Source organism: Bidens hawaiensis, unplaced genomic scaffold (assembly GCF_021521415.1).
Source record: "Bidens hawaiensis isolate Kalapana, Puna unplaced genomic scaffold, B.hawaiensis_p1.1 tig00074949_1, whole genome shotgun sequence".
In the NCBI taxonomy this organism is placed as follows: Eukaryota; Viridiplantae; Streptophyta; class Magnoliopsida; order Asterales; family Asteraceae; genus Bidens; species Bidens hawaiensis.
Window position 1 is genome coordinate 31,190 of NW_027503006.1, and position 25,754 is coordinate 56,943.

At 38.3% G+C, this 25,754-nt stretch overlaps 1 protein-coding gene and 2 pseudogenes across 1 annotated transcript; all 3 read right to left on the bottom strand.

Annotated features, from left to right (window-relative positions):
• Positions 1-7,653: 7,653 nt before the first annotated feature.
• Positions 7,654-10,940, bottom strand: LOC143606474 (putative lipase C4A8.10). The gene is made up of 8 exons (XM_077082239.1): positions 10,797-10,940; positions 10,647-10,718; positions 10,373-10,567; positions 10,127-10,290; positions 9,107-9,162; positions 8,058-8,110; positions 7,852-7,975; positions 7,654-7,779 (listed from the first exon to the last, which is right to left on the bottom strand). Exons 2-8 carry the CDS (start codon positions 10,668-10,670, stop codon positions 7,706-7,708), a joined length of 690 nt encoding a protein of 229 aa, XP_076938354.1. The 5' UTR covers positions 10,671-10,718; positions 10,797-10,940; the 3' UTR covers positions 7,654-7,705.
• Positions 10,941-15,422: 4,482 nt separating this feature from the next.
• Positions 15,423-16,265, bottom strand: LOC143606477 (pathogenesis-related protein PR-1 pseudogene; annotated as a pseudogene).
• A 7,935-nt stretch (positions 16,266-24,200) lies between these two features.
• LOC143606478 (pathogenesis-related protein PR-1 pseudogene) lies at positions 24,201-24,920 on the bottom strand (annotated as a pseudogene).
• Between the last annotated feature and the right edge of the window lie 834 nt (positions 24,921-25,754).

Here is a 25,754-nt window from a genome sequence, read left to right on the forward strand (position 1 = left end):
CCTTCCCGTATCTGTTGCCCTACAGTACATCAACAAAAGGATGTTAAAATTATGGTCACGCATTCAAACAGTATTTGTATATCTACTAAAATCAAGAAGTGGTTACAAAGATAAGATATGATTAAATCATGAAACTCACCCACATAAGCATCAAATAAAGGCAAGAACGGGGCCTTAAAAGTCTTAAGTAGAGAACCCAAACCATCACCAACCTAAGTTTAAGAAACTGTTATTTAAAAACATAAAATTACAATACGTTGGCTTAAAGCTCTACGAGCGCTATCATATGCGGGGTGGTACTGTACAGAAAGGTCAATGCATTCATTTTTGGCGGTGATCTTGGGGTTTGGGCTTAAATACATATGGTTCTTTTATTTATGTGAACTCACTTAGCTATGATGATGATGATGATGACATATACTTTTAGGTTAAAGCACATTTAAAAGGTGGTAGTCTTTGGTGAATTATCAAACAAAAATAATTTTAAATTGTTACCAAGTGTCAGGCTGGCTAAGTAGGTTGTAAATGCCACATAATAAGTCAATTTTCACACTTGTTGATTTTAAAATAAATTAGGGCCTCTTTCAGCAAATAAAACTCTTTCTCAAGTCATAAAAACACGAGTATCACACAAAGACACTTAACTGTCGAGTGCCAAGATCGAAATAATGTTAATGAGGATTTGAAAGCTAGAAGCTCATACAAGGTTGTAAGATTGTAGAAACTATAAGATGTTGGAAAAAAGTTGCCACCAAATTGGTTTTTATGCAAAACAATCAACAATTAAGACATCTCAACTGAATGCAACGTCTGAAAACCAATACAAAACCACTTTTAAGTATAGGATTATGAGAATCACATAAACACTTGCACATGTCACTCAACATGTATATGAAGAAAGAGCGGGAGAGAATTACATGAGCAATCACTACATGTGTTAATGATATAGTTCTCTACTTAAAATTAGTATGTGTTTATGATACCACTTAAAATTAGTATGTGTCAAAGAAAGGAAGAGAATATTTTACTTTTAATGAGGCAAATTATTCAAGATATTGCATACCCAAATACGCCAACAACTCATAGTACTGGTTGATCTTCTCTTAATAGATGTAATATCATACTAGTGCACTCTTCTACTGAGCCCTATAATGATGCATCAAAATCTTTTAGAATCAAATAAGAGTTAATCGACACATAAGTTCAAACAAAATGAATTTAGTTTGCAAATGTGCAAGATAAAAGAAAATTATAACTGTAGGGGTATGGTACTAAACCCGGCTTACGACCTTAATTTATTATGTTTGGCTTATTTTATTATATGGACTAATACAATATTATTGGGCTGAGGGGGTTTTGTGGAGGTAACCCTAACTGGGCTAGGCCCATTAGGGTACCATGATGGTGGCCATGAGGCTCCCTATATAAGGAGGTCTCCACCTCCTTATTAAAGGAGGTTCTCAATAAGAGCCACCACCATAACCATTTTTGTGTCTGTAAACAAGAGATCCTCGAGATTTCTTAGCAGTCACCTCCACACCCCCGTATTTCCATGGCAGATCTCAAGCTACCGGAGAAGAAGATGAAGTCGTGGTTCGTTTTATCTCGAACATCGAGGAACATCGTCATGGATCAGGTCAGATTCATTTCATGTTTCTTCATTGGCGCCATCCGTGGGACGGTAACGAACCACACCTCAATCTTCCCCGTTTCATGCCTGATCTGTGTTTCTAGAGTGACGGAGGTTAGATCTGGTTCTAAATCCTTCAGATCTGATTCCGTTTGAACAACAGTTATGTTCGATATTCTTGTTTCTCTCTAGATATGCGTTCATACGCAATGGGTGCCGGATCCAGATCTGATTTTTCAGTGTTCAATGCTGGAATAAGTTCTAGATCTATAGTCACAAAGCAAAAATTGGGTGTAAAAAAGGAATACACAGGTACAACTCTTTTTGCAGTGGGTACCATCATATTTGCATATCTTTGACTCATGTGGAAAGGCATCTTCTAGGAGAATGACAGGCTGTGTACAGCCTCAAAATAATAGCCATCAATATTATCCCATTTTGGGGTTTCAAATAAATTATATGGTGCGCATGCTCGCCAGCGGGTCACCTTTCCGCCGCCATGCACGCGCGCCCCGCGGATCCTCACTCCGCAGCCATGCATGCGCGCCCGCGGAAACCACCATGAGTTCGAAAGACGACTCCATGCTTTTGGTTTTATGTAGAAGACTCCAACGCCATGCATGCGCACGCAACCTTTCGCCATGCATGCGCGCACCACTCTCCGCCATGCATGCGCGCACCACTCTCCGCCATGCATGCGCGCTCAACTCCCGACATGCATGCGCGCTCAACTTTCAGCCGCTATGCATGCGCGCCCGCGGATCACCACTCCGCCGCCATGCATACGCGACCTTGGATCACCACTCCGCCACAGCGGGTTGCATGCGCGCTCCCGGCGATTACTCTCCGCCACAGCGGGTTGCATGCGCGCTCCCGGCGAATTACTCTCCGCCACAGCTGGCCCGGCGATTACTCTCCGCCACAGCGGGTTGCATGCGCGCTCCCGGCGATTACTCTCGGGCACAGCGGGTTGCATGCGCGCTCCCGGCGATTACTCTCCGGCACAGCGGGTTGCATGCGCGCTCCCGCCGATTACTCTCCGCCACAGCGGGTTGCATGCGCGCTCCCGGCGATTACTCTCCGCCACAGCGGGTTGCATGCGCGCTCCCGGCGATTACTCTCCGCCATAGCGGGTTGCATGCGCGCTCCCGGCGATTCTACCCCGCCATAGCGGGCCGCATGCGCGCTTCCGGCGATTCTACCCCGCCATTGCGGGCCGCATGCGCGCTTTCCGGCGATTCTACCCCGCCATAGCGGGCCGCATGCGCACTCTCGACAATTTTACTCCTTTTGGTGAAAACCCTTAGATCTATGTTTTTTCGAAGTGACATACGCGAGATCCGGTTCTGATTTATTCAGACCTGAGTTCGATTATGGTTGGATGTGTTTGCGAGGTTGTACCAGAAACGTCAATGGCGGTTGGGTCATATACATTAAAATGCGGACTAACACCAGCCAACACAGGCGATATGCGCTCTTGCGAGTGAAACTGTCACCACAAAATCATTCACGCTACCCAGAGAATGAAACTCGCCACCCGCAAGTTCTTTATCTAATACAGCCCTGGCTGGAAAACCGCTGGCTGCTTACACTCACCCGCATGTCAACTTCAATCAACCGCGGATCAAAATCGCTCCCCGCGGATCAACTATAATCTCATGCGGGTCATTTTTTGCTTCCACGTTGCGAATGAAGCTTTTAAGCTTTTGCGGGACAACCGCGGATCAAAAACGCTCCCGCGGTCAATTGATATGTCGCTGCCATGTATGCGCATCCGCGGGTCCTCAATACGCTGTCATGCATGCGCACCCGCGAATCCTCACTACGCTGCCATGCTTGCGCGCCGTGGATCAACTCTGCTGCCATGTATGCGCATCCGCGGGTCCTCAGTACGCCGCCATGCATGCACACCGCGGATCAAAACCCCATGCGGGTTGGAAGACGACCCCATGCGGGTCAAAAATAGTACAATATGAGCTTGGAAGACGACACCATTCATGGGCGCCGTGCTCCGACATAACAAACTCTGACCAAGGCGGGTCACCTGCAAGCTCCGCAGGTAAGCACCCGACCACCATTCATGTGCGCCGATGGGTTTCAACAATACGTCACCATGCATGCGAGCTAAGGATCATCGCGTCACCGTGCATGCATGCATGTCCCGCTGATCAACTCTACGCCGCCATGCGTGCGCTTCCACAGATGAACAATCCGCCGCCATGCATGCGCGCCATGCACATGTTGCACTCCACCGACATGCTTGCGCGCCGCTGCTGATAGTGCACTACGCCTTCATACATCATGCGTGCAGCCGCGGATCAACACTCCACCTATGGAAGACTTCGCCACGATGCATGCATGCGTCCCCGCGGATGAGCATTCCACCATCATGCATGCGCGGGCCGCGGATAATGCACTACCCCGCCATGCATGCATGCAGCCGCGGATCAACACTCCATGCATGCGCGCTCAACCCTTCGCCATGCATGCGCGCTCAACTCCCGCCATGCATGCGCGCGCAACCCTTCGCCATGCATGCGCGCTCAACTCCCGCCATGCATGCGCGCTCAACTCCCGCCATGCATGCAGCCGCGGATCAAAACTCCATGCATGCGCGCTCAACCCTTCACCATGCATGCGCGCTCAACTCCCGCCATACATGCGCGCTCAACTCTCCGCCATGCATGCGCGCTCAACTCTTCGCCATGCATGCGCACTCAACTCTCCGCCATGCATGCGCGCTCAACTTTCAGCCGCTATGCATGCGCGCCCGCGGATCACCACTCCGCCGCCATGCATACGCGACCATGGATCACCACTCCGCCGCCATGCAAGGGCACTGCGGAGGATCAAGATTCTGCTACCATGCATGCGCGCCACCGGAGATCTAGTCTCCGCTTCCATGCATGCGCAGTGCCGAAGATCAAGACTTCGCCACCATGCATGTGCGCCCACGAGTCATCACTCCGCCGCCATGCATGCGCACTACTAAGGATCAAGATTCTGCTACCATGCATGCGCGCCGCCGGAGATCAAGTCTCCGCTTCCATGCATGCGCAGTGCCGAAGATCAAGACTTCGCCACCATGCATGTGCGCCCACGAGTCACCACTCCGCCGCCATGCATGCGCATTACCAAGGATCAAGATTCCGCTGCCATGCATATGCGCCATCGGAGATCAAGTCTCCGCTTCCATGCATGCACACCGTTAAGGATCACCCACCACCTCCGCCGAGGAGCCGCGCCTCTAACTTGTTAGATCCACGGAGTCCGCTTGTCTGCACCGCGCTTGATAAAAAGCAAATTTTACAAAGTATAAAATGTCCAAGAAAGTTTATACACGTGCGAAGGAAAAACCCGTTTATAACCGCAATCCGGGTATCAACACCTGCGGGTTGGCAACGCCACCCACGGATCATAGCCGCGATCCGCGTATCAACACCTGCGGGTTGGCAATGCCATCAACACCTGCGGGAAGAGAAGTTAACCTCGGACTCCGACAGGTTAAGTTATTGATGGCGTGTTAATCACTCATGGCGGGACCCTCTCGTTTCGCATGCAAGCTCTGATAGATCAACACAATATTCACCAACAATCACGGGAATCCAAAGCATCTGGTGGATCACCTCGGGCTCCCGCGAGCTACGTGCAAAACTTCCGGCGAATGAATTCCACCACTATGGCTTCCGCAGACCACATGAAAGCTCCGAGTAAAACTAGGGCGGGTCGATTCCGCCTCCCGCAGGCATTATGCGTGCTCCATACTCCCTCTAGTAGACCAACTCCACCACCAGTCACATGTGAGTAGACCTGCTAAAAGCCGTCTGTGGCAGGTCATATACGCGGACTGCAAGACGTGACAGCCGCTCCCGCGGGTGACATAAGCGCTCAGATATTCCAGCCCCGGCACAGTGCCACCATGAAACACTAACGGCGTGTCATCTGGGCACTCACGAGGATCAACTAGCAACCATAAAGAGCCGCATGCGCACTCCCACAAGTTAACTTCAGCCATCATGGACGTATCGCGGGTCATTTCTAGCTCCCGCAGATCACGAGAGAGTTCCATAGCGGGTTGATTCGCGCCATTCCGCGTCCGTAAACAACTTTTGCGGGTTACTACCGGGGCTCGTCACGCTTCCGCATGGATGAAATTCACTCTACCACCATCATCGGGGACTGAAGAAGCGATCTGGATGTCTTTCGTATGATGAATGAAGGTGTTTTCTTGATGTATGAGTATATAGGATTTGCATGAAATGGCACAAAAAGTGCTTATATAATGCAAAATATATGGCTACGCGCCATATTTAAAGGTTGGGAATCCTTATAAACCCATACGGCTACGCGCCAAACTTAAAGGTTGGGAATCCTCATAAACCCATAAGGCTACACGCCAAACTTAAAGGTTGGGAATCCTAATAAACCCGCTCGGCTATGCATCGAATATTAGGTTGGGCACACCTCATAATTCGCCTAAGGATGGAAGACATCCGAATATATAGGTTGGGAATCCTTATAAACCCATACGGCCATGCGCCAAACTTAAAGGTTGGGAATCCTCATAAACCCATACGGCTACACGCCATATTTAAAGGTTGGGAATCCTTATAAACCCATACGGCTACGCGCCAAACTTAAAGGTTGGGAATCCTCATAAACCCATAAGGCTACGCGCCAAACTTAAAGGTTGGGAATCCTCATAAACCCATAAGGCCACGCGCCAAACATAAAGGTCGGGAGCCTAATAATATCCCAAACGGCCACGCGCCAACGTAGGTTGGGCACACCTCATAATTTGCCCGAGGATGGGAACCTTGTAATACATCCACTTTTAGTTGATATGTTTTTGCAGGTTCGGCTACGAGTCGCACAAGCACCTATGACATTATTATTATTATCTGGCCGTTTGTGCCTCCATTATTATTTTGAAGACAAGTTGGGATAGTCATCCTGCGTAAAAGAGGCCCAGTCGTTATCATCATATTATAGCTCATAAGCCGCAACTCGCGCATGCTTCATTATTTTATAGCTCGTAAGTCGCCTCGCGCGCAAGCTTCATTATTTTTATAGCTCGTAAGCTGCCTCGCGCGCATGTTGCATTACATTATTATCGAGATGCGCACTCTATCTTTTATCAGGCCCCGCGCCACTATTGTTATGATGCGTGCTATATCTTATTCATGCCAGTGCACCATTATTATCATAAGGATCACAACATGTCACCATCATGGAGAAAACCTCTCAAAACTCAAAGACAATAAAGACAAGGCCGAAGAAAGGGGAAAAAACCGCCTCATATCCTAACACACCTTATGAAGTCCAGCGCTCCACCTAAACGCTTGCACGCCTAGAAGCAACACTGGACTTGGGGGGGCTTGTAGGGGTATGGTACTAAACCCGGCTTACGACCTTAATTTATTATGTTTGGCTTATTTTATTATATGAACTAATACAATATTATTGGGCTGAGGGGGTTTTGTGGAGGTAACCCTAACTGGGCTAGGCCCATTAGGGTACCATGATGGTGGCCATGAGGCTCCCTATATAAGGAGGTCTCCACCTCCTTATTAAAGGAGGTTCTCAATAAGAGCCACCACCATAACCATTTTTGTGTCTGTAAACAAGAGATCCTCGAGATTTCTTAGCAGTCACCTCCACACCCCCGTATTTCCATGGCAGATCTCAAGCTACCGGAGAAGAAGATGAAGTCGTGGTTCGTTTTATCTCGAACATCGAGGAACATCGTCATGAATCAGGTCAGATTCATTTCATGTTTCTTCAATAACCATCCCCGACTTCAAGGATTATATTATATATACAACCCGATAAACATACAGGGCGTGCGCGCAAAACAAATAATATAGGCATCCAAAAACCTTTGCAGGATGCTAAACACAGAAATTATCTATCATATGAAGAACCACATCCGCACCATCAGAATTTAACCAATAAATCTTCACCTGAGTTTACAACATAAAAACATACTCAGTAACTGTTTTATTACATAAGGATTCACAACATTCTTTTCATTTGTATTAAAATACTTGCCTGTATAGTACTATGCGCAATATATCATTGTGTACTGTTATGGAAACTAACATCGACACGTTCCCACGGTTTCTGAGTAAGACCTCTGATCATTGTCTCTGGATAACATTATCAAATATAGTTGTTATTTAAAATTAATAACTATATTATTAGAAATTTGATAATATTACCTTCATAATCATCGGGTGAAACTGAAGAAGGGGTCCCGTTTTGAACTGTTTTACTGGTTTCTTGTTGATCTCGCTCTACATGAACGACATGCGGGTACTTTTCATTTTCTGAAAGAAGATTCGACTAGAAGACGAAACAAAAAAAAACATAAATTAAAATATTTTTATTAAATTAAGTGATAAAAATAAGGGAAAAGCAAACCAACATTTGGAAGTTCATGTTGGCGGCGAATAGAAGATGTTTCCCATCCAACCATATCTTAACAGTCAATGAAAGTCAAGAAAAACCGAACAAACGACTGGTAGGGCCTGGGGAGGGTGGGTTGTATGCAATATGGCAAATCAATCGAACAAACACCAACGGAGCATGTTCGAGTTTGTTCGTTTACTTTAACTCGACAAACAATTGAGCACGGATAACTAAACGAACAAGGTTTTCTTCTTCGAGTTCCTTCATTAAGAAAGTGAACTTGTTCGTGCTCGTTTGTGTTTGTTGGTTACCAGTATGAACGAACAGTACATGAACGTAAACGAACATACATAACAGAATATAAATGAACGAACTTATCCGAAGGTGCTTGGGATTCCTTAATTTACCTCCTTATAACTTATCCAAAAAGTTAATAAGTTACAACATAAGCAATCCCAAACAACTTTTAACTTATACCTTATAAGTTGGTGAAAATAAGCAATCCCAAACACCCCCTAAATAAATGAACAAAACTGAGCAAAAACCAATAAAAAGTAAATGTGAAAAACAATGTGTTGTGGGCCTAAAATCTTCTTAAACTAGACTAAATTGTAATTGACCTAAAGAATTTTAATGAATATATTTACGAACGTAAATTAAAGAACTTAAACAAATGTAAACTAATGAACATAACTGAACGTTAAATGAACAATTATAAACGCATTTAAGGAATGAACGTTCACAAACTTAAATGAACGAACGAGACGTGTTCATGTTTGTTCGTTTAGCTAAACGAACACAGTTTTTTGTTCATGCCCATTCATTTATTAAAAAACAACAAACATAAACGAACTTCCCGCCAAAGGGTTCACTAAACATTCAGTTTGATTACACGCCTATAGGGCTATAGGCTATGGGAAAACCATACCTCCAACCCAAGGGATAAAGAGGTTGCTTTCAGGGAGACCCCTGGCTCCAAACCGTGTCCGGTCAATGAAAGTCAACCAAAGATATGAAAACAATCACAAAATACAACCAAAAAGGGTAAAAATGTATAAAGGATACGGTCATAGTTTGCATTAGCATACGCCACACGTCGCTTGAATGACCCTAAAGCAGAGCTGCCAAGATTCAAAAACTGCAAATTCTCAGGAAAAATAAAACTCAAAAACAAAGACGGACAAGAATTAGGCATGTAAATGAACCTGTAAATCATCCGTGAACCGTTCTGCGGAAAGTTTGTTTATTTAGTAACGAATGAACATGAACAAAAAAATTTGTTTTACTTAAATGAACGAGCATGAACACAAGTCTAGTTCGTTCATTTAAGTTTGTGAACTTTCATTCATTTTCGCTCGTTTATGTTCATTTGATTACTTTTTCTTGAGTTCGTTCGTTTATACATTCATTTAAATTTTTAGAACCATTACAATTTATTCTAGTTTTACAAAATTAAAATATCCAGTTACAATTTAGTCTAGCTTTATGAATTTTTTAGGCCTTACAAATAGATGTTCACGTTTACTTCTAATTGGTTTTCGTTCAATTATGTTTGTTCATCTATGTTCAGTGACACTGAAACGAACCCGTTTTCTCTACGGGTGGATATTAGGGCTGGATCCAAGGAAGTTGACGGGATGGGAGATAAATGGGCGAAGATACTGAAAGGTCTAAGTAACCGCAACATTTATCAACAAAATTGGGTCTATTTAAATGTTCGTGTTTTAGTTTATGAATCATCAATGCTTATGTTTATCAAATTAAGGGGTTTTATTATACCTTTTTAACCGGAGATCTAATCCTTCTCGAATTGGATTAATCTATCAATTCCATCTTTTATTTTCGGGGTATCATACATTCATTCGTTTGTGTTCGTTCACATTCATGAACCTTATATTTATACTATAAACAATCGAAAATGCACACACTCATTTTGTTAACAAACGAACACAAACAACAAACCTCCGTTCGTGTAACTGTTCGCATTCGATCGTTTGTTTGGTTAAAGTTAAATGAAGAACACGAACATGTCCTGTTCATGTTTGTGCGGTTCATTGGCACGCCTAAAAAGATTAGAAAACTAACATGAACTTGATGTCCTTTGAGTCATTAACCATCCGAATCAAAAGCGGAAGTTGTCCGTCATCATTATCTGTCAAAAAAAGATGCTTCCCGGATCTACCGGCTACCCAATGTGCAGTTTGTGATGCACTTTTTTCAAGAAACGGAACACCACATAACAACGGGAGCTGCATACAGTTCATAAAACACGTTAAATCAACATTAATAAAACTTTATACAAACACAAATCATGAATTTAATAAGCCTTACCTGCCTGTGTCCTCTAGAACCGAGATGTGGAGTTGCAAACGTTATAAAATTAACCGGTTTCAAACCCGCAATTCTACCTTCAGGATGGTTTTCATAAAGTTTCCCAATTGCATATCGAGCCACTAGACCACCCAATGAATGTGCTACAAACGAGATTTTTGACACGTGAGGCCAAAGTTTAGCAACTTCAAGAACCTGTAACATATTTAAATGTTATATATCTTGAAAACATAAATTAAAAAGCATAGAAAGATTAAAGAAACAAGAATACTACCTCTTCTGCCAACCTTTCGCCCATACGGTCAACCCCCGTCAAAAGTCAAAGTAGATGAATTGCACTCACTACCTGCTTAACACATAACAACAACATGTATGCATTAATAAACAGCCAGATCAATGTACATTGTGTAACTGATCAACTTACAGTGAACAATAACTTTATCCGGAAGCATTTTAACAAACTGCTTAGCTGCATATCCCCAATCTGAAGCACTGTACACAAATCACACAAATTAAAGTTAACCACAATTCAATTTACGCCAAATCGGATGTGCATTTCATGTAACTGCATAAAATCCAGTCCCGGCCTTGACCCCATTCAGGCTAGGCTGGCGTCCAGGGAACTTTTCCGACGGGCGCAAAAACTATTTAAAGAAATTATAAATATAAAGTCCTAACACTTATTCTAAATATTCAAAGATAATGAAATTTGCAAATTCTTGGTACCGGGATAGTACCGGTACCGAGGGTAAAAATTCGGGAAATACTGGTACCGTCCCGCCCCGTACCGTATCGATCCCGAAACTCAAAACTTTGGTACCGATTCGGTACCGACGGTACCAAATCGGTACCAGTACCGAATTTGCTCATCCCTACCCTAGACGGGAGCCGCGAAGACGGGCAATGGTATCAGTGTTTATTAAAAGATTTGGCAACGGAAAATTTCATCAAGTCCGTAGTTTGAAAATATTATCAGAGTTCAAAGCACTGTGATCCTTATTTCATAAACATAAGATAAAACCCATATTTATACAAACATAAGTTTTATAGGGATAACTCTAATTTACAAAAAAATGATTTGTATTCTGGTTACAATCCACTTATTTAACTTGAGGTGCTCAGTGGCATCGTTTCTATTTCATTCACAACAAGTCACCTAAACATGTTTAAAACATTTGATTATTGGGAAATACTGGTGAGTACATTCATTTGAAAATGACACATTTTTACAATACAACATTAAGATGCTTTTAAATTTGTCTGCTTACAATTTACCGAAAGGTACTTGCCACTCGACTGTATCTGTGATTGTGGTCATATTACTTATTGGCTAACTCTTTGTCCAATAAGTAACAAAATAAATAAGAATTGTATACAACCCCCCCCCCCCCCACAATACCAGTAATAACCATCTCGTAAGTCTAGAAAGACTTACTAACTATAATGTGATGAAAATATTTGGACTACTCTGTCATGCAGAGGTATACAAGTTTAAAAATCAGCATGACAATCTTGAAAAACCACTTAACTCATAGTAATGTGAGTTGTACAAAAATTCTAATGTCTCACTTTGCAAGTTTATAAATTACGAGTTTCCTGGTATTAAGTACCTAATTTAATACAATGTAGTATGTATTAGTATAAACCGTAAAGTTTTAACGATAATCACAAAATTGAAAACTTTACACTATGGTATCTTTGCAACGATTTGTGGTATTATACCAATATTCTAGAGAGAGAGAGAGAGATGAAATGAAACTGAACGATAAATCCATCCTTGACCCCCCCCCCCCATTTATATCTAACTTCGGAGTCGATTGCGCATCACAACAACTTATAAAGAAGGTCATTGCATAACGAGATTTAGCTTTGATGAGTTAGCCCTAGCTATTTGGCATGACATGTGGCAGGCTACGTGCCAATGCCCCTTGATCAGCACGTTCGTATCGCGATGGGTCAATTAAGTACCCATCACGTCAAGCGAAGACCACCAAACTATCCGGATAATTATAAGGCTTCGCGTATCGCGACGATTTTTGTAATTATCCAAACTTTGCAATTAAAAACTTAGGGGAAAAATACTTATTCAATGGGCACAACAGGGATTTATACTTTATTGGTCGCACTAGTAACTGATTACATTGAAATAGAGGTGGTAAAAATGTATGGCTTGAACAACTTCAAACTGAAAAATAACTAGAATTGTTAGGTCTAGGCCTCCAAATAAACCAAACGTTCGGTGAACTGTTGTGAATCGTTCGGCAGGAAGTACATTTGTGTTTATTTAATAAACGAGCGATCATGATCAAAAATTTGTGTTCATTTAATTAAACGAATGGACATGAACACACTCTTCGTTCTTTCGTTTATGTTCGCTTATTTATGTTCGTTTATGTATTAATATAAAATAATTAAATATTATCTAGATGAGTCATCTCCATAAAGGTTTTATATTTGTTCACTATGATAATGTCCGTGTGATACACGAATGGTTAAAAAAATAAAACAAAAAGTTAAATTTAATAATATATCTTATGGATTCATAACATATAAATAATTTCCTAAAATACATATATTAGTAAGAATAATTTGTTTTTATATTTTAAAATAAATAAAAATGGAATGTTGTGAATCTATACCAATTAAGAAAAAGATAAAGCTAACATCAGTTCAACCTAGTTGAGTTGGTAAGCTACAAACATTTAAAAAAAAGAAAGGTAGCGAGTTAGATTCCCACCAACAATGTATTCATTTACATTTGTTCATATATGTTCGTTTGTCTTTGTTCAGTTATGTTCGTGAACTGCTCGTTTAAAGTTCAAACAAACGAACATAAGCGAACATGAACATGTTCATTTTTATTAAATAAACGAACACAAACACAATATATTTGTTCGATTAAGTGTTAGTGTTCGTGTTTGTTTAAAGTTAAATGAACGAACACAAACATGTCTTTGTTCTTGTTCGTTATGTTGGTTTACAGGCATAGTTAGGTCACTAAGTACATGCAAATAGAGAAAATGTATGTATTGACCAACTTAAAATTGAAAATTAACTATAAATGTTTGGTAACACTGATTACCTGCAAATAGAGGTAGTAAAATGTACCGTTTGAACGACTTAAAACTAAAAAATAACTATAAACTAGTGTTACATTCGGCGTGTTGCGCCGGGACAGGTCGGTAAAATTCGGGTGGTGGTAAAACCTAAGAATTGTCAGTCCTCGGATATTGATGCGGTAAGTCGACACGAATTCGGTCGGTTTCAGTTACGTGTGTTATGGTATTGAAACTAAAACTCGGGCGTCATCAAAACTTTTGAACGTTGTCAATCCCGGGTGTTGAGACTCTACGCAAATTTGGTCAGTTTCAGTTAGGTTTGTTACGTTATCAAAACACACCCGGCGCGTTGCGCCGGGACAGGTCGGTAAAATTCAGGCGGTGGTAAAACCCAAGAGTTTTCGGTTCTTCGACATTGATGCGGTAAGTCGACACGAATTCGGTCGGTTTCATTTACGTGCGTTAAGATATTATAACTAAAACTCGGGCGTCGTTAAAACTTTTGAACGTTGTAAATCCCGGGTGTTGAGGCTCTACTCAATTCGGTCGGTCTCAATTAGGTTGTTACGTTATCAAAACTAAAAAAAGAATAAAAATAAATACAAAAAACAAAGTTGGCATTCGATTGGTTTTGTTACATTTGTTAAAGTAATATAACTAAAACAAAATGCGATGAGTTCAAGTGAATTCGGTCGGTTTCCATCAAATTCGTGACGGTGCCAGAACTAAAAAAACAAAGTTGCCGTTTGATCGATTTGCATTATGTCCGTTGCGTTGTCAAAATTAAACTGTAATACATGTGTCGTAAATATACACACGTTTACAACAACCGGGCTCCACGTAAGTGGATTAGAAAAAAACCAAAAAAATGATAATTTCCTTTTGTCAGAAAGAAGACGTGAACCCGGGTATGTTACATGAACAAACCAAGCTAGGACATAATACAATCCACTAATTACCACCAGGCCAAATGCAAAATGATTTAAGAAATCAAACAATTCTGTTAAAATAACAGCGTCAAAGGTCAAATCACAAGAAAACAAAATAAAAAACTAAGACTTCATCTTGTGGCACCAACGCTCTCGATAATGTTAGAATGACATGCCTAACATTTTTCTTGGTATCTTTGCTTATTTAAAAAGGATGGAAGGGTCACCTTTGGAAACCCCTATCCGGGTAGTATTCATGTGTATTAACACCGTCGCCGGTGCCTCGAGTACCATTTGCACATTTAGGAATTGGATATCTATCCCTCACCAAATGGAAAGGTAAGAATGCAGTGGTTAGGAAAGGTTAGAATGATTTAGGGTACCGGCAAGGAATGACGGCACTAGTTACAGTAATTTATGACGGTTCAGAGAAAAAGATGTGACAATACGTGGTTTTTGAAATCTTAAGATGATAGCAAATAGTACTTGAAAGAACCCAACCGAAGCCTCCAAGCTCGCATTTGGATGTGTTCATTTGGAAGCCCCACCCAACCTAAAGCTAGGGACTATAAATATAAAATAACTAGAGTTATGATGTTGTGGTTATTTAAATTCATTTAAATAATACTTTTAGCAACTTTGGCGTTTACAGAAGCTTCATAAATTTAATAGTTTACAATGATTGTGGAATTATTGAATAGTTGTTTTGTGCCTTTTTCTAATAGCAGCCAAAAGCGTGAACATGTTGCAATTATATATGATGTTGTAACCTGTAAGTTGTAACTATTTAAATACATTTTAAATAATTTTTTAGTAACTTTGGCGTTTACAGTTTGTTAGCTTATAATTATTGTTGGAATATATGAATAGCTGTTATGTACCTTTTTCAAGTAATATAAAAAAGATGAAAACTAAGTAATTTTGTACCATATTCATATAAAATATTATCCTAAAATAATGTCTTGCAACATGTACACCCCACCACTGTCACACTTCTCGCTGTTACTTGCTAAGGCTGTTCCATTTTATTTATAAAGCCATACATACAACACAAGAAATTATTATATAGTCCAAATAACTGAATAATAGATTATTTCGTTCGTACTTAAATCTATATAACTACGTAATACTATGATTTTTACACACATGTTATTATATATAATGATAATAAACCATGAATCAATTCCAATGGCTAATATCGCAGAAATTTATTAGTATGGGCGTTCTCCTATAACATTTCCCACAGGATCATAGTTGCATGTCATAAACACGTCACCAGTATCACAGATCACTCTAGCACACCCAACGCGTCGAGTTGTTTTCCACACGATTTGTGTGTAATGGCCACATTGTTGGCCCGAGGTACACGTGTTCGTCCCGTACCTATAGTATCTCTCTTCTCCTGCCCACGTATTGACAGCGTCCACGGGAGTCCATGATGACCCGCTGCCCCAATATATATTCTCTCCTAACTTAAAATCGTCCTCGGGAAAGGAGTGCATAAGTGCACAGTCTCCTTTCCTCTGTCCTGCCCACCATTGGGCGTATCTTTGGAGTTGGAAATCCCAACCTAGTGGGATTTCCCACTTGGCTGCCCGGACTAAGTTCTGGGCAAATAAGAATTGTAACGACGCATATGTGCAACCGATACAAAGTTGTTTAGAGGTTTTGTAGATGGTTTCGTTGTAGGGTGTTTTGTGGGAAGGAAGGCTTGGTGTTGATGAGATGGAAAGAGTTAGGGAAGTTAGTAGTAGGAGGATGGTGAAGAGTAGAGAAGTTGGTGTCATTTTTTGTATGGAATGGAATCCGGGCCGCGGGCAGTGATAGTTGAGAGGAGTATATATCTTGTTGCGAAAGAGTATGTGACATTCGAGAAGATGTGACTGCCATTGATTGAAGGTTACTAGCCTAACATTCATACAAAACCATGTGTTTTGTGGGGATCACTCTCGCTAATAAATGTTATATAAAAATTTATATATAAATGTGAGACTCATATAATACATACATAGTTTTGTATTTGTCGATTTAGCAAGACAACGTAAAAAAGTGAGATATGTGGTCATATAACTAACTTATATGATTATATATTTTAAATTAAAGTAGATAATACATGTATTGCCGAAATGAATAGTCTCAAGTTCGAATCCGATTTCAGGGGCTTTTACCGCAGTGTGTCTTCGGCCGATCGGTTTTTCTTGAAACAAGAGATGGTGAGTTTGGACTACTCAACGCTATCTGTAATCGTGAACGTATGAGTCCGCCTTTAGACAATTGAATTACCCCACATAGCAGGACCTTTTGCTAGTTAAGGAAAAGATAAGAAAAATAAGATGCTATATTTATTCCGTTATTATAGTTTTCTATATATAGTGGTGTGTATTAATATAAAGAGAAGGTAGTTTTGTTGGTTAGACCCGTGAATCATCTTGGTGCATGTGACATTCCATTTTTGCTGGTGCAAATATGTGACGCGTGGATTTCTAAATTTGTTTGTTTTTGTCACGGGTGTCCAATTGCAGCTTCAATGCAACAATTTTAATAATTCATCTGAAAATGAAATGCACATATTAAAAAATGAAAAGTATTTACGATTATTACTTATACAAACAGCAAGTTCAACAATAAGGATTTCACATAAGCTTATACCAAAATAATTTTTGAAAATCTCTTCAAATACATTATGAAGGAAGTCTAGTATGTTCCAGGATAAATGGATGATAAAACGTATCCGAGCAATAAGAAAAAATAGTAAGTCATTAAGTCAACAGGATATCGGATGTGAGAATACCAAGATAAATCACGTAGAACATAGTAAAAACTAGATGATCCTAACAGAGTAAGAGGTAACGTTTTATGTATATAAGATTCACCGAGTTAAATAAGTGAGTATGATCCCACCACCGTAGATTGTTCCATGCCAACTGTGCATCAATGATGCTCCTATAAAATCACATTAAGAAACTTGTTTAGGTATCATAGTGGAAAAAAATCACAAGTTCATGTCATAGTAAAGATATACACTGCAGCATCTTACAAGGAGCGTCTTTACATGGGTCTCTTAAACCTTTTTCATAAGTGACGAGTGACGACAATAAAACTTGTGACTGTATGATGTCCAAATTAATCACAAATGACAGAGAACTAGTATGATAATCTGGATATAAGTCAATATAGAATGCAATAACATGGTACATAATTTAAAGAAATATGTGAAGGCACAAGGTTGTTTGAAAAAGTTAAGTCAAATTGCAATTCAAATCACAAGGAAAAACTACAATAACTCTAGAGTTGATGAAGAAGAAGATAGAGTAAAGTTCATCGATTCACGACATGACGCTGACAAGTATTAACTTTAGAATTATCACATCAAGTCCCCTTTAATAAACAACAATTTACATTCGTGTGTTGGACTGTTTTACATATAGTCAACTCACTTATTTAAGCACGTTGGTTCATCAACTTGTTTTATTAAAGAGGTCGACTCACCAACCCATTTAATTAAATTTGCAGACTTCTCAACACATTATACTAATAGGTCAACCCGTCAACCAATTAATTTACCCGTTCAACATATTGATTATAACACATTTAATATATTTACAACTTGTTTAGAACCCGTCAAACTTGCTTAGCTTGTATAAATAACTAGTTAAACGAGTTATGTTCGGGTTACATGAGTTTAAGGTGTCCATAATGGAGTTGATATCTTTAACACATAATATATATGGGTTATGTTTTGACTCAACGATTTGTCTCATCAACTCTGACACCACTGACACCCTAAGGTCGAGCTTGTATAACATCCTATACAATAATCAAAATACAAAAAACAAATATACTAACCTAAACCATAATTAGGGACGGCGATGGACACGCTTACGGCGGGTATGGTAAATGTAGTTTCATACTTGAATGCAAAATCGCGTCCCATACCCTACCTAATATACATAACTAGAGTTTTTCCCGGCGCGTTGCGCCGGGCAGGTGGGTAAAACCCAAGCGTTGGTGCTATAAGTCGACGTGAATTCGGTCGGTTTCGGTTGTGTGTGTTATTATACCGGAACTAAGACAAAAAATAAAACGAAGAAATTATAACAATTGGGGTAGACCAATGGCGTGACGTCTATCGGTAAAACTCGATCATAGGTAAATACCCGACCGTTATTGATCCTGGGCGGTGAATCTACGTAAATTCGGTCAGTTTTCGTCATGTTCGTTACGGTAACGAAACTAAAAAAAGGAAATCAGCATTTGGTCGTTTTCGTTACGGTACTGGAACTAAAACAAAACACGCGAATTCGTTCAGTGTCCATCACGTTCCGTAACTAAAACCAAATAATAAAAAAGAACAAAAATAAAATTGACATTCGGTCGGTTTTCGTTACCTTCATTACGGAAGGTACTACAAAAAGAATATCACAAATTCGGTGCCGCAAAGTGGGCCAACGGGGGCTTTGCGGTACCAAACTTTGAAATTATTATATATAATAATTAGGTATTGTTTGGGTAATTATCCATCGGGTGTTGGGCATACTTGTTATTTGTTAAAATATACTTGTTTGGATTACAAGTAAATTTGTGTCTTACTGAGTTACCGTTCTAATTTTCAGATAAATATATGTTTATAACTAAGAAAAATAAAAATATGATAAATTACATACATATTAACATTACCATGAAAGCGTTTAAAATATTTAAAATTTGTGAATTTCATGAGTATATAAACTCCAGATGATACGTTCACACTTACATCATCAAATACATATCACAAAAGAAATTTTATTTTTATTTTTTCTCATAATCAAGCTAAAAGAATAACCGTCAGTAGACAAGGATCAAAAGAAAATAACATAAAAAATGTTCGTGTATATGGTCTTAGGAGTTGGGTGTTCATATATATGGTTTCAAGTGAGTCAGATATCTAATCTCAAATAATTAAAAACTACTCTTATACCCAAATACCTATCCAAAAACCTATCTTAATGGCCATCGCGTAGATCTTTTGGGTTTTTCTTATCATCCCTAGCCATAAGTTAGGATTTTTAAATACCTTTAAATTTCTATCAATAACAGTATACTATAATGACAAAATAAAAACAAACTATATAAATTCATCTTATAAAACTTTTGACATTTGAATATACAGTGGTGTTAGATTTAGATGAATAAAGAAGTCCCTAAACAAAGTTGTGCCATAAATTTGTAAAAGAAATTATAAACACAATAAGGTTTTGTAAATATAACCTGAAGGATTGAAAAGTTTAAGAACGATTATCTAATGGAATAGAATAAATGCATTAAGTAATTCTATAATGATTGGATTTTGTAAAGTAAATATTAAAGATTTTTATAAGAGTAAACCGAATAAAATAAATAAGAGGATAATAAGAAAATAAATAAAAAATATGAAAAATAATAGAAAAGATCAAAAAGAAAAAAAATGAAGATTGGTAGCTAATTGGTTGTTTAACAAAGCACAATATAAATATAAAAAGGGAAAATTCTCAAAATAGTCCTTTTTTAGAGAAAGAAAGTGAAAAATAGCCTTAAATTTCAACACATTCTCAAAATAGCCCATCTAATTTGGACTGAGTAGACGAGATCTGAAAAAATCATCCGGCCAATAAAATTTAGACAAGTGTCAAAATCCGACGAGATTTTTAAAAACATTGGGGGACCTGTCCATATTTCCTGTTAAAAGTTCTTGAAATTAAACACTCTTGTCAGACGGTCTTTTAATGTTTCCTAAGGAGTCCCCACAACTTCCAAAAACATGGGAAAATTTGCCTTCAAATTCAGTTTTTCAAGGCGCATTTATGGTGAATTTTTACCAATAAGATCATAAATTTATAAATATTGTGGTACCCGTCCATATTCTTGAACTAAAATTTATATTCCAAAGCGTTCTTGCCAGACGGGTTATATAAGTTTCTTATCTCGGCCCTATATATTTTAAACTCATGAAAAAATGTGCCATTCAACTTTGTCTTTTAAGACACTAACTTGAAAAATTTGAACTAAGAAGATCATATTTTTGAAAATATTGTGGTACCCGTCTATATTCTTTACAAAATCTTTATATTATAAAGTTGTCTTGCCAGACGGGTTATAAGTTTCTTATCTCGACCCTATATATTTTAAACTCATGGAAAAATGTGCCATTCAACTTTGTCTTTAAGACACTTACTTGAAAATTTTGAACTAATGGGATCATATTTTTGAAAATATTGTGGTACCCGTTCATATTCTTCACAAAATCTTTATATTAAAAAGTTGTCTTGTCAGACGGATTATATAAGTTTCTTATCTCGACCCTATATATTTTAAACTCATGAAAAAATGTGCCATTCAACTTTGTCTTTCAAGACACTTACTTGAAAATTTTGAACTAAGGGGATCATAAATTTGAAAATATTGAGGTACCCATCCATATCTTCACAAAATGTTAATATTAAAAGTTGTCTTGCCAGACGGAATTTTTAAGTTTCTTATCTCGACCCTATATATTTTGAAACATGGAAAAATGTGCATCAAAAATTTGTCTTTTAAGACACGAATCTTTAAAATTTGTACAAAGGAGACGAGTACTTAGTATCAACCGGATACGAGTACGATGAGAACTTGTATGATAATCAGGAAATGTGTATTACCTTAAACCGAGCTTCAAGTACATCAATTAGCTTGGAATGGTTAATGTTTGAAGCAAGACATCTCCCCGTTTACAGTTTATTGGAACATAATCATACCTTCCGTTACCAGTTTGCCAATTATCACCATAACAAACAACAACATCATCAAAATCCATGGAAGATAAGGTGTAGAGTGGTATGAGAGGATGGTTTAGGGTGGTATGAAGTGGAAGATGATGAAGATAACTCATGTATATTCTTTGGATGATCATGTCGGAAAAGACGGAATCTCATACTATATTGTCAGTATATACGGAATATAAATAAATTTTGAAGGTCTAGACTAAATTTAAACACAAAAGAAATAAACTACAAACTCGTCTTCTTGGTACAAATTCACCCGAAATGCGTCTTGAAAGACTGAATTTAAAGACACATTTTCCCATGTTTTTGGAAGTTGTGGGGACCCGTTAGGAAACATTAAAAGACCGTCTGACAAGACTGTTTAATTTCAAGAACTTTTAATAGGAAATAAGGACCGGTCCTTCAATATTTTTAAAAATCTCGTCGGATTTTGACACTTGTCTAAATTTTATTGGTCGGAGGATTTTTTAAAATTTAGATGGGCTATTTTGGGAATATGTTAAAATTTAGGGCTATTTTTTAGTTTCTCTCTCATAAAAGGACTATTTTGAGAATTTTCCCATATAAAAAACGTAGAAAAAAAAGTGTAAACTAAACAAGCTAACCACAACAACAAAGACAAAACTTGAAAGAACCTCAATCAAAAAACATGGCAAAAGGAGTTTCCGCCGTAATATCCCTCATCGACTATACTGACAACTATCGTAGCATGTGGTGAACCATTTTCGGTCATCATCAAATGTGTGAAAGAAGTAAGACTCAATCATACTCTCCAGATAAGCAAAATCTGACTTTTCACCTTAGAAGCGATTTATTCTTTCAACTCCACACGAAAGTTTTCATAGAATCCATACATCACACCTCTATCGTAAACCAAATAATTTCGAATATTCCAAGAAATAAGCTTTTGAGAGCAATCTTGCCACCACCAAATGTCTTTAGAAAATGTAATAGTGTTGCATTTGCCAACCGATCTCTTAAAAGGCTCTTGAAGCAAATGGCCATATCCAGTAACTCCTTTTCAATTTTAGTAATATTGAGCGAAAGCACCAGAAGTAAATTTAATTAGCCGTTCTTTTACAAATAAAATTTTTTTGAACTCTAGTATTACTTTTGTATGAGATAGATATATTTATCGTGTATTCATTATCGTGTGTTCTCAATATGTCATCACACATTGTCACTACAATTAGGTTGAACTATATGCTTACTGTAAGAGTACCTAATTAGTAAGTATTTGTTTTATATGTATGTTATTATTTTGTATTCAGATACACAAGCATGCCCTTACGCCCTGTTTGCGGTGCGCGCATATAATGTATATATGTGTGAACCCTCGGGTGGGCAAAAGTGAAATTGCACTAATTTTGACGTTATTTTACTAATCTCGTGAAAATAACGTTAAAAGTGGCGGAAGGTTAATCAGGCATCATGTGGTGGCCTTGATAGCCGAAAGACAAGGGTATATGCACCGATCAGTCGGTGTCCCAATGATTGAGTGCTATATACCTTATGTCCAAGGCTTGATGCAAAACTACTATCGAGCCGGCGGTCTCATCGGAAGCAGCCTCTCTATCCCTATTAGGTAGAGGTAAGGCTGTCTACATCTTACCCTCCTCAGACTCTACCATAGCTTTGCTATTGGTGGGCTATACTGAGCACAATGATGATGATGATGATGATGATGATACACAAGCATGCCCTTACCAAGGTGGTTTTATGTATACATATATAGGCACATCGTCGAGACACAAATTGTTTGAAAACCATCGATTGCATCGTTATTAGACTTCGACATGCTTACATTTGTCCAATGATATTTAATATGTTAGGCCATGTGTTATGGGTTATTCTTCATCATTTGTCACGTTTGCGCCATGTCAACGTCAACTTAGCTTTTTTTCTATCATTCAATCCAACCACTCAACCCATGGTATACTTCACTCTCCATCATTCTATTTATTTTATTATTTGAAAATCAAAAGAAAATGATTTTTTTAAATGTATTTGTTTATTTCAATGTCAATTATCAACTTTTTGTCTCAGTGATGCCACATTAGCATCCGTAATGACCCAAAATAATCCAAACCTGATGGCCTTAGGTGGTTGGCTAGCGAGTATGCCCACTACAAAGTTTATGAAACCCCAGGTGCATGTCACTATATATCATTTCATAGTTTTATCTTTGTGATTATCCTCCATGGAGATTCAATGATTAATTAGGCTCTAGATTGCAATTTTAACGACAAGTTTTAAGGATTGCACAATGATGACATGAAAAGATTATACTAACTTAGCTAGTCAAGTTTGAAAGTTAGAAACACGTACGCTGTTTCAATCTTTTGTAATAATAATATGACCTATGAATAAGAATTATGTCATTTTTGACTCTTTTAACTAGTGAACCATTACCCTGTTACGAGATAAGGTGTAGTGTTTCTAAAAAGAGTGCATGTTACGAGATAAGGTGTAATGTTTCTAGTGTGCATGTGCTAGTTTAGTTCGGTTTTTGATTTTAAGTATGGGTTGGGCTCGGTTCGGTTATGATTAGATTTTCAGTTTTACATTTGAGATTGAAATGAAGAATTTGTGTATTAAAATTTTGACTTCAAGCTTTTGTTAACTACTTATGAATAAACATTCAAACAAGCTCAATACGCTTCAATTCCTGGGTACGATGAGGTTTTCATGTGAATTTCGTTCTTTTCGGTGCAGTTCGGTTTTGAAAAGAGGTAATTCACTTAATCGCTTTTTTCTCACCCATATACTTTTGAACACTGTTCTTTCTAACAAAAATATAATCTTTATTTTTTTAAAAAAATTTTGGCAACACAGTTTATATATTGTTTCTGATTAAGATATAAAGAATATCCCTTGACTATGCGAATTGACGATGTAGTCATACTGCGAATGCTCGATATGTATGTTTGTGTTCACATATGGTAAACAAGCTAGAATTTAGAACTTAACTAGTAATTGATATATATATATATATATATATATATATATATATATATATATATATATATATATATATATATATATATATATATATATATATATTATCCCCAATATTTATTACACTAACTTATACATTGTTAAAAGAATCACACATTCGTCACAACTCAACAAATTAGACACTAATATTAATCAATAAGGCTTCTCACCTACATAGTTTCCAGGAGGATCATAGTTACAAATCATGAACACTCCCCTACCTCCAAAGCAAGTCACTCTAGCACACCCGATTCGTCTACTCGACTTCCACACAATTTGCGTGTAATGCCCACATTCCCTCCCTTGATTGCACGAATTCGACTGGTGGTTGTACCAACGCCCCTCCGACACCCATGTGGCAGCCGCTTGAGACGGGTTCCATCTACTACCACTACCCCAAAAAATGTTCTCCCCATACGGCCCGTTGGAATGCTTCAACAAGCAATCTTGACGCCTCTGCCTAGCATACATGTTTGCATAACGCGCTAGACGCCGGTCCCACACTAGAGGTGGCGTATGTATTTCGGCTCGTGCACGGTTTTGAAGAGACATGAAGTCTTTGATAAGATGATGCGAGTGTCTTCTTGGGTGTGGGATGGCAATTTGACCCTGACAAGAGGATGCTAAGGAAGAACACCAAGATCATGGAAGTAGTTTTAGGAAACCACATTGGGACAGAACCCTTGGATTTCTTAATTTAGTAGGAAAACTGTTAGATTTGTAGCATGTTTTGTTGCATAAAATATTAGGGGGAGAACGAAAATTAGGTGTCATCCATGTTCTATGATGATTGTCACATTGCTTTCTTCTAGAACATGAAAGGTTGATTAAATATGAATTTGTTTATTTTATTTTTAAAATTAAAATATTTAAGTTTCTTTCCACTTATTTTTATATATAGGCCAAGCAAATGCTATTTTCAATTAGAAAACTCTGATGTAAAACTTCTATTTATTAGCTATTAGTAGAAAACTAGAAATTATAACTAAGATATGTCTAATTCATAACTGAAACATGAGTTTTTAATTTTCCAAATTGCGGTGGCCAGTTGTTAAAGTTGACGATGCTCTCATTCTTTGACAAAGGATACGTATTTGATCATAAAGTGATAATGATTGGTTTTCTTTAACAGATCGATATAGATTGATTGAAAGGTGTATTATTATAAAATTAATAAAAGAATCTAATAATATAAATAAATAAATAAACTAAATCGTAATCTTTTATTAATAGTATTTCAAATGTGTGATATTTCAATCAGAAGATGAATAATTTAGGAAGTTAAAAAAGAGCGAGTATGATTTTATATGTAAAAAAGTGTTGAAACAAGCCTTCTTTTATAGGTAGGGAATTATCACAAAGTTTAATTTGAAATGATACAACACTTCATGAGATGTTATGTCGTTGCCACAAAGTTGTTGGCAGTTGTTCTATTATCATCAGCAGTAACATCTTTTAGCTAGAACTCCTTTCGGAGTAACTAAGTTACCCTTATTACTTAAGTTGCTATAGATGCTTAGTGACTATTGAAAGGCAACTTACTACTAGTATCATACGTACCTTTGATGCAATTACTACATACAATATAGTTACTACGAATGATAGTTACTATTTATGATAA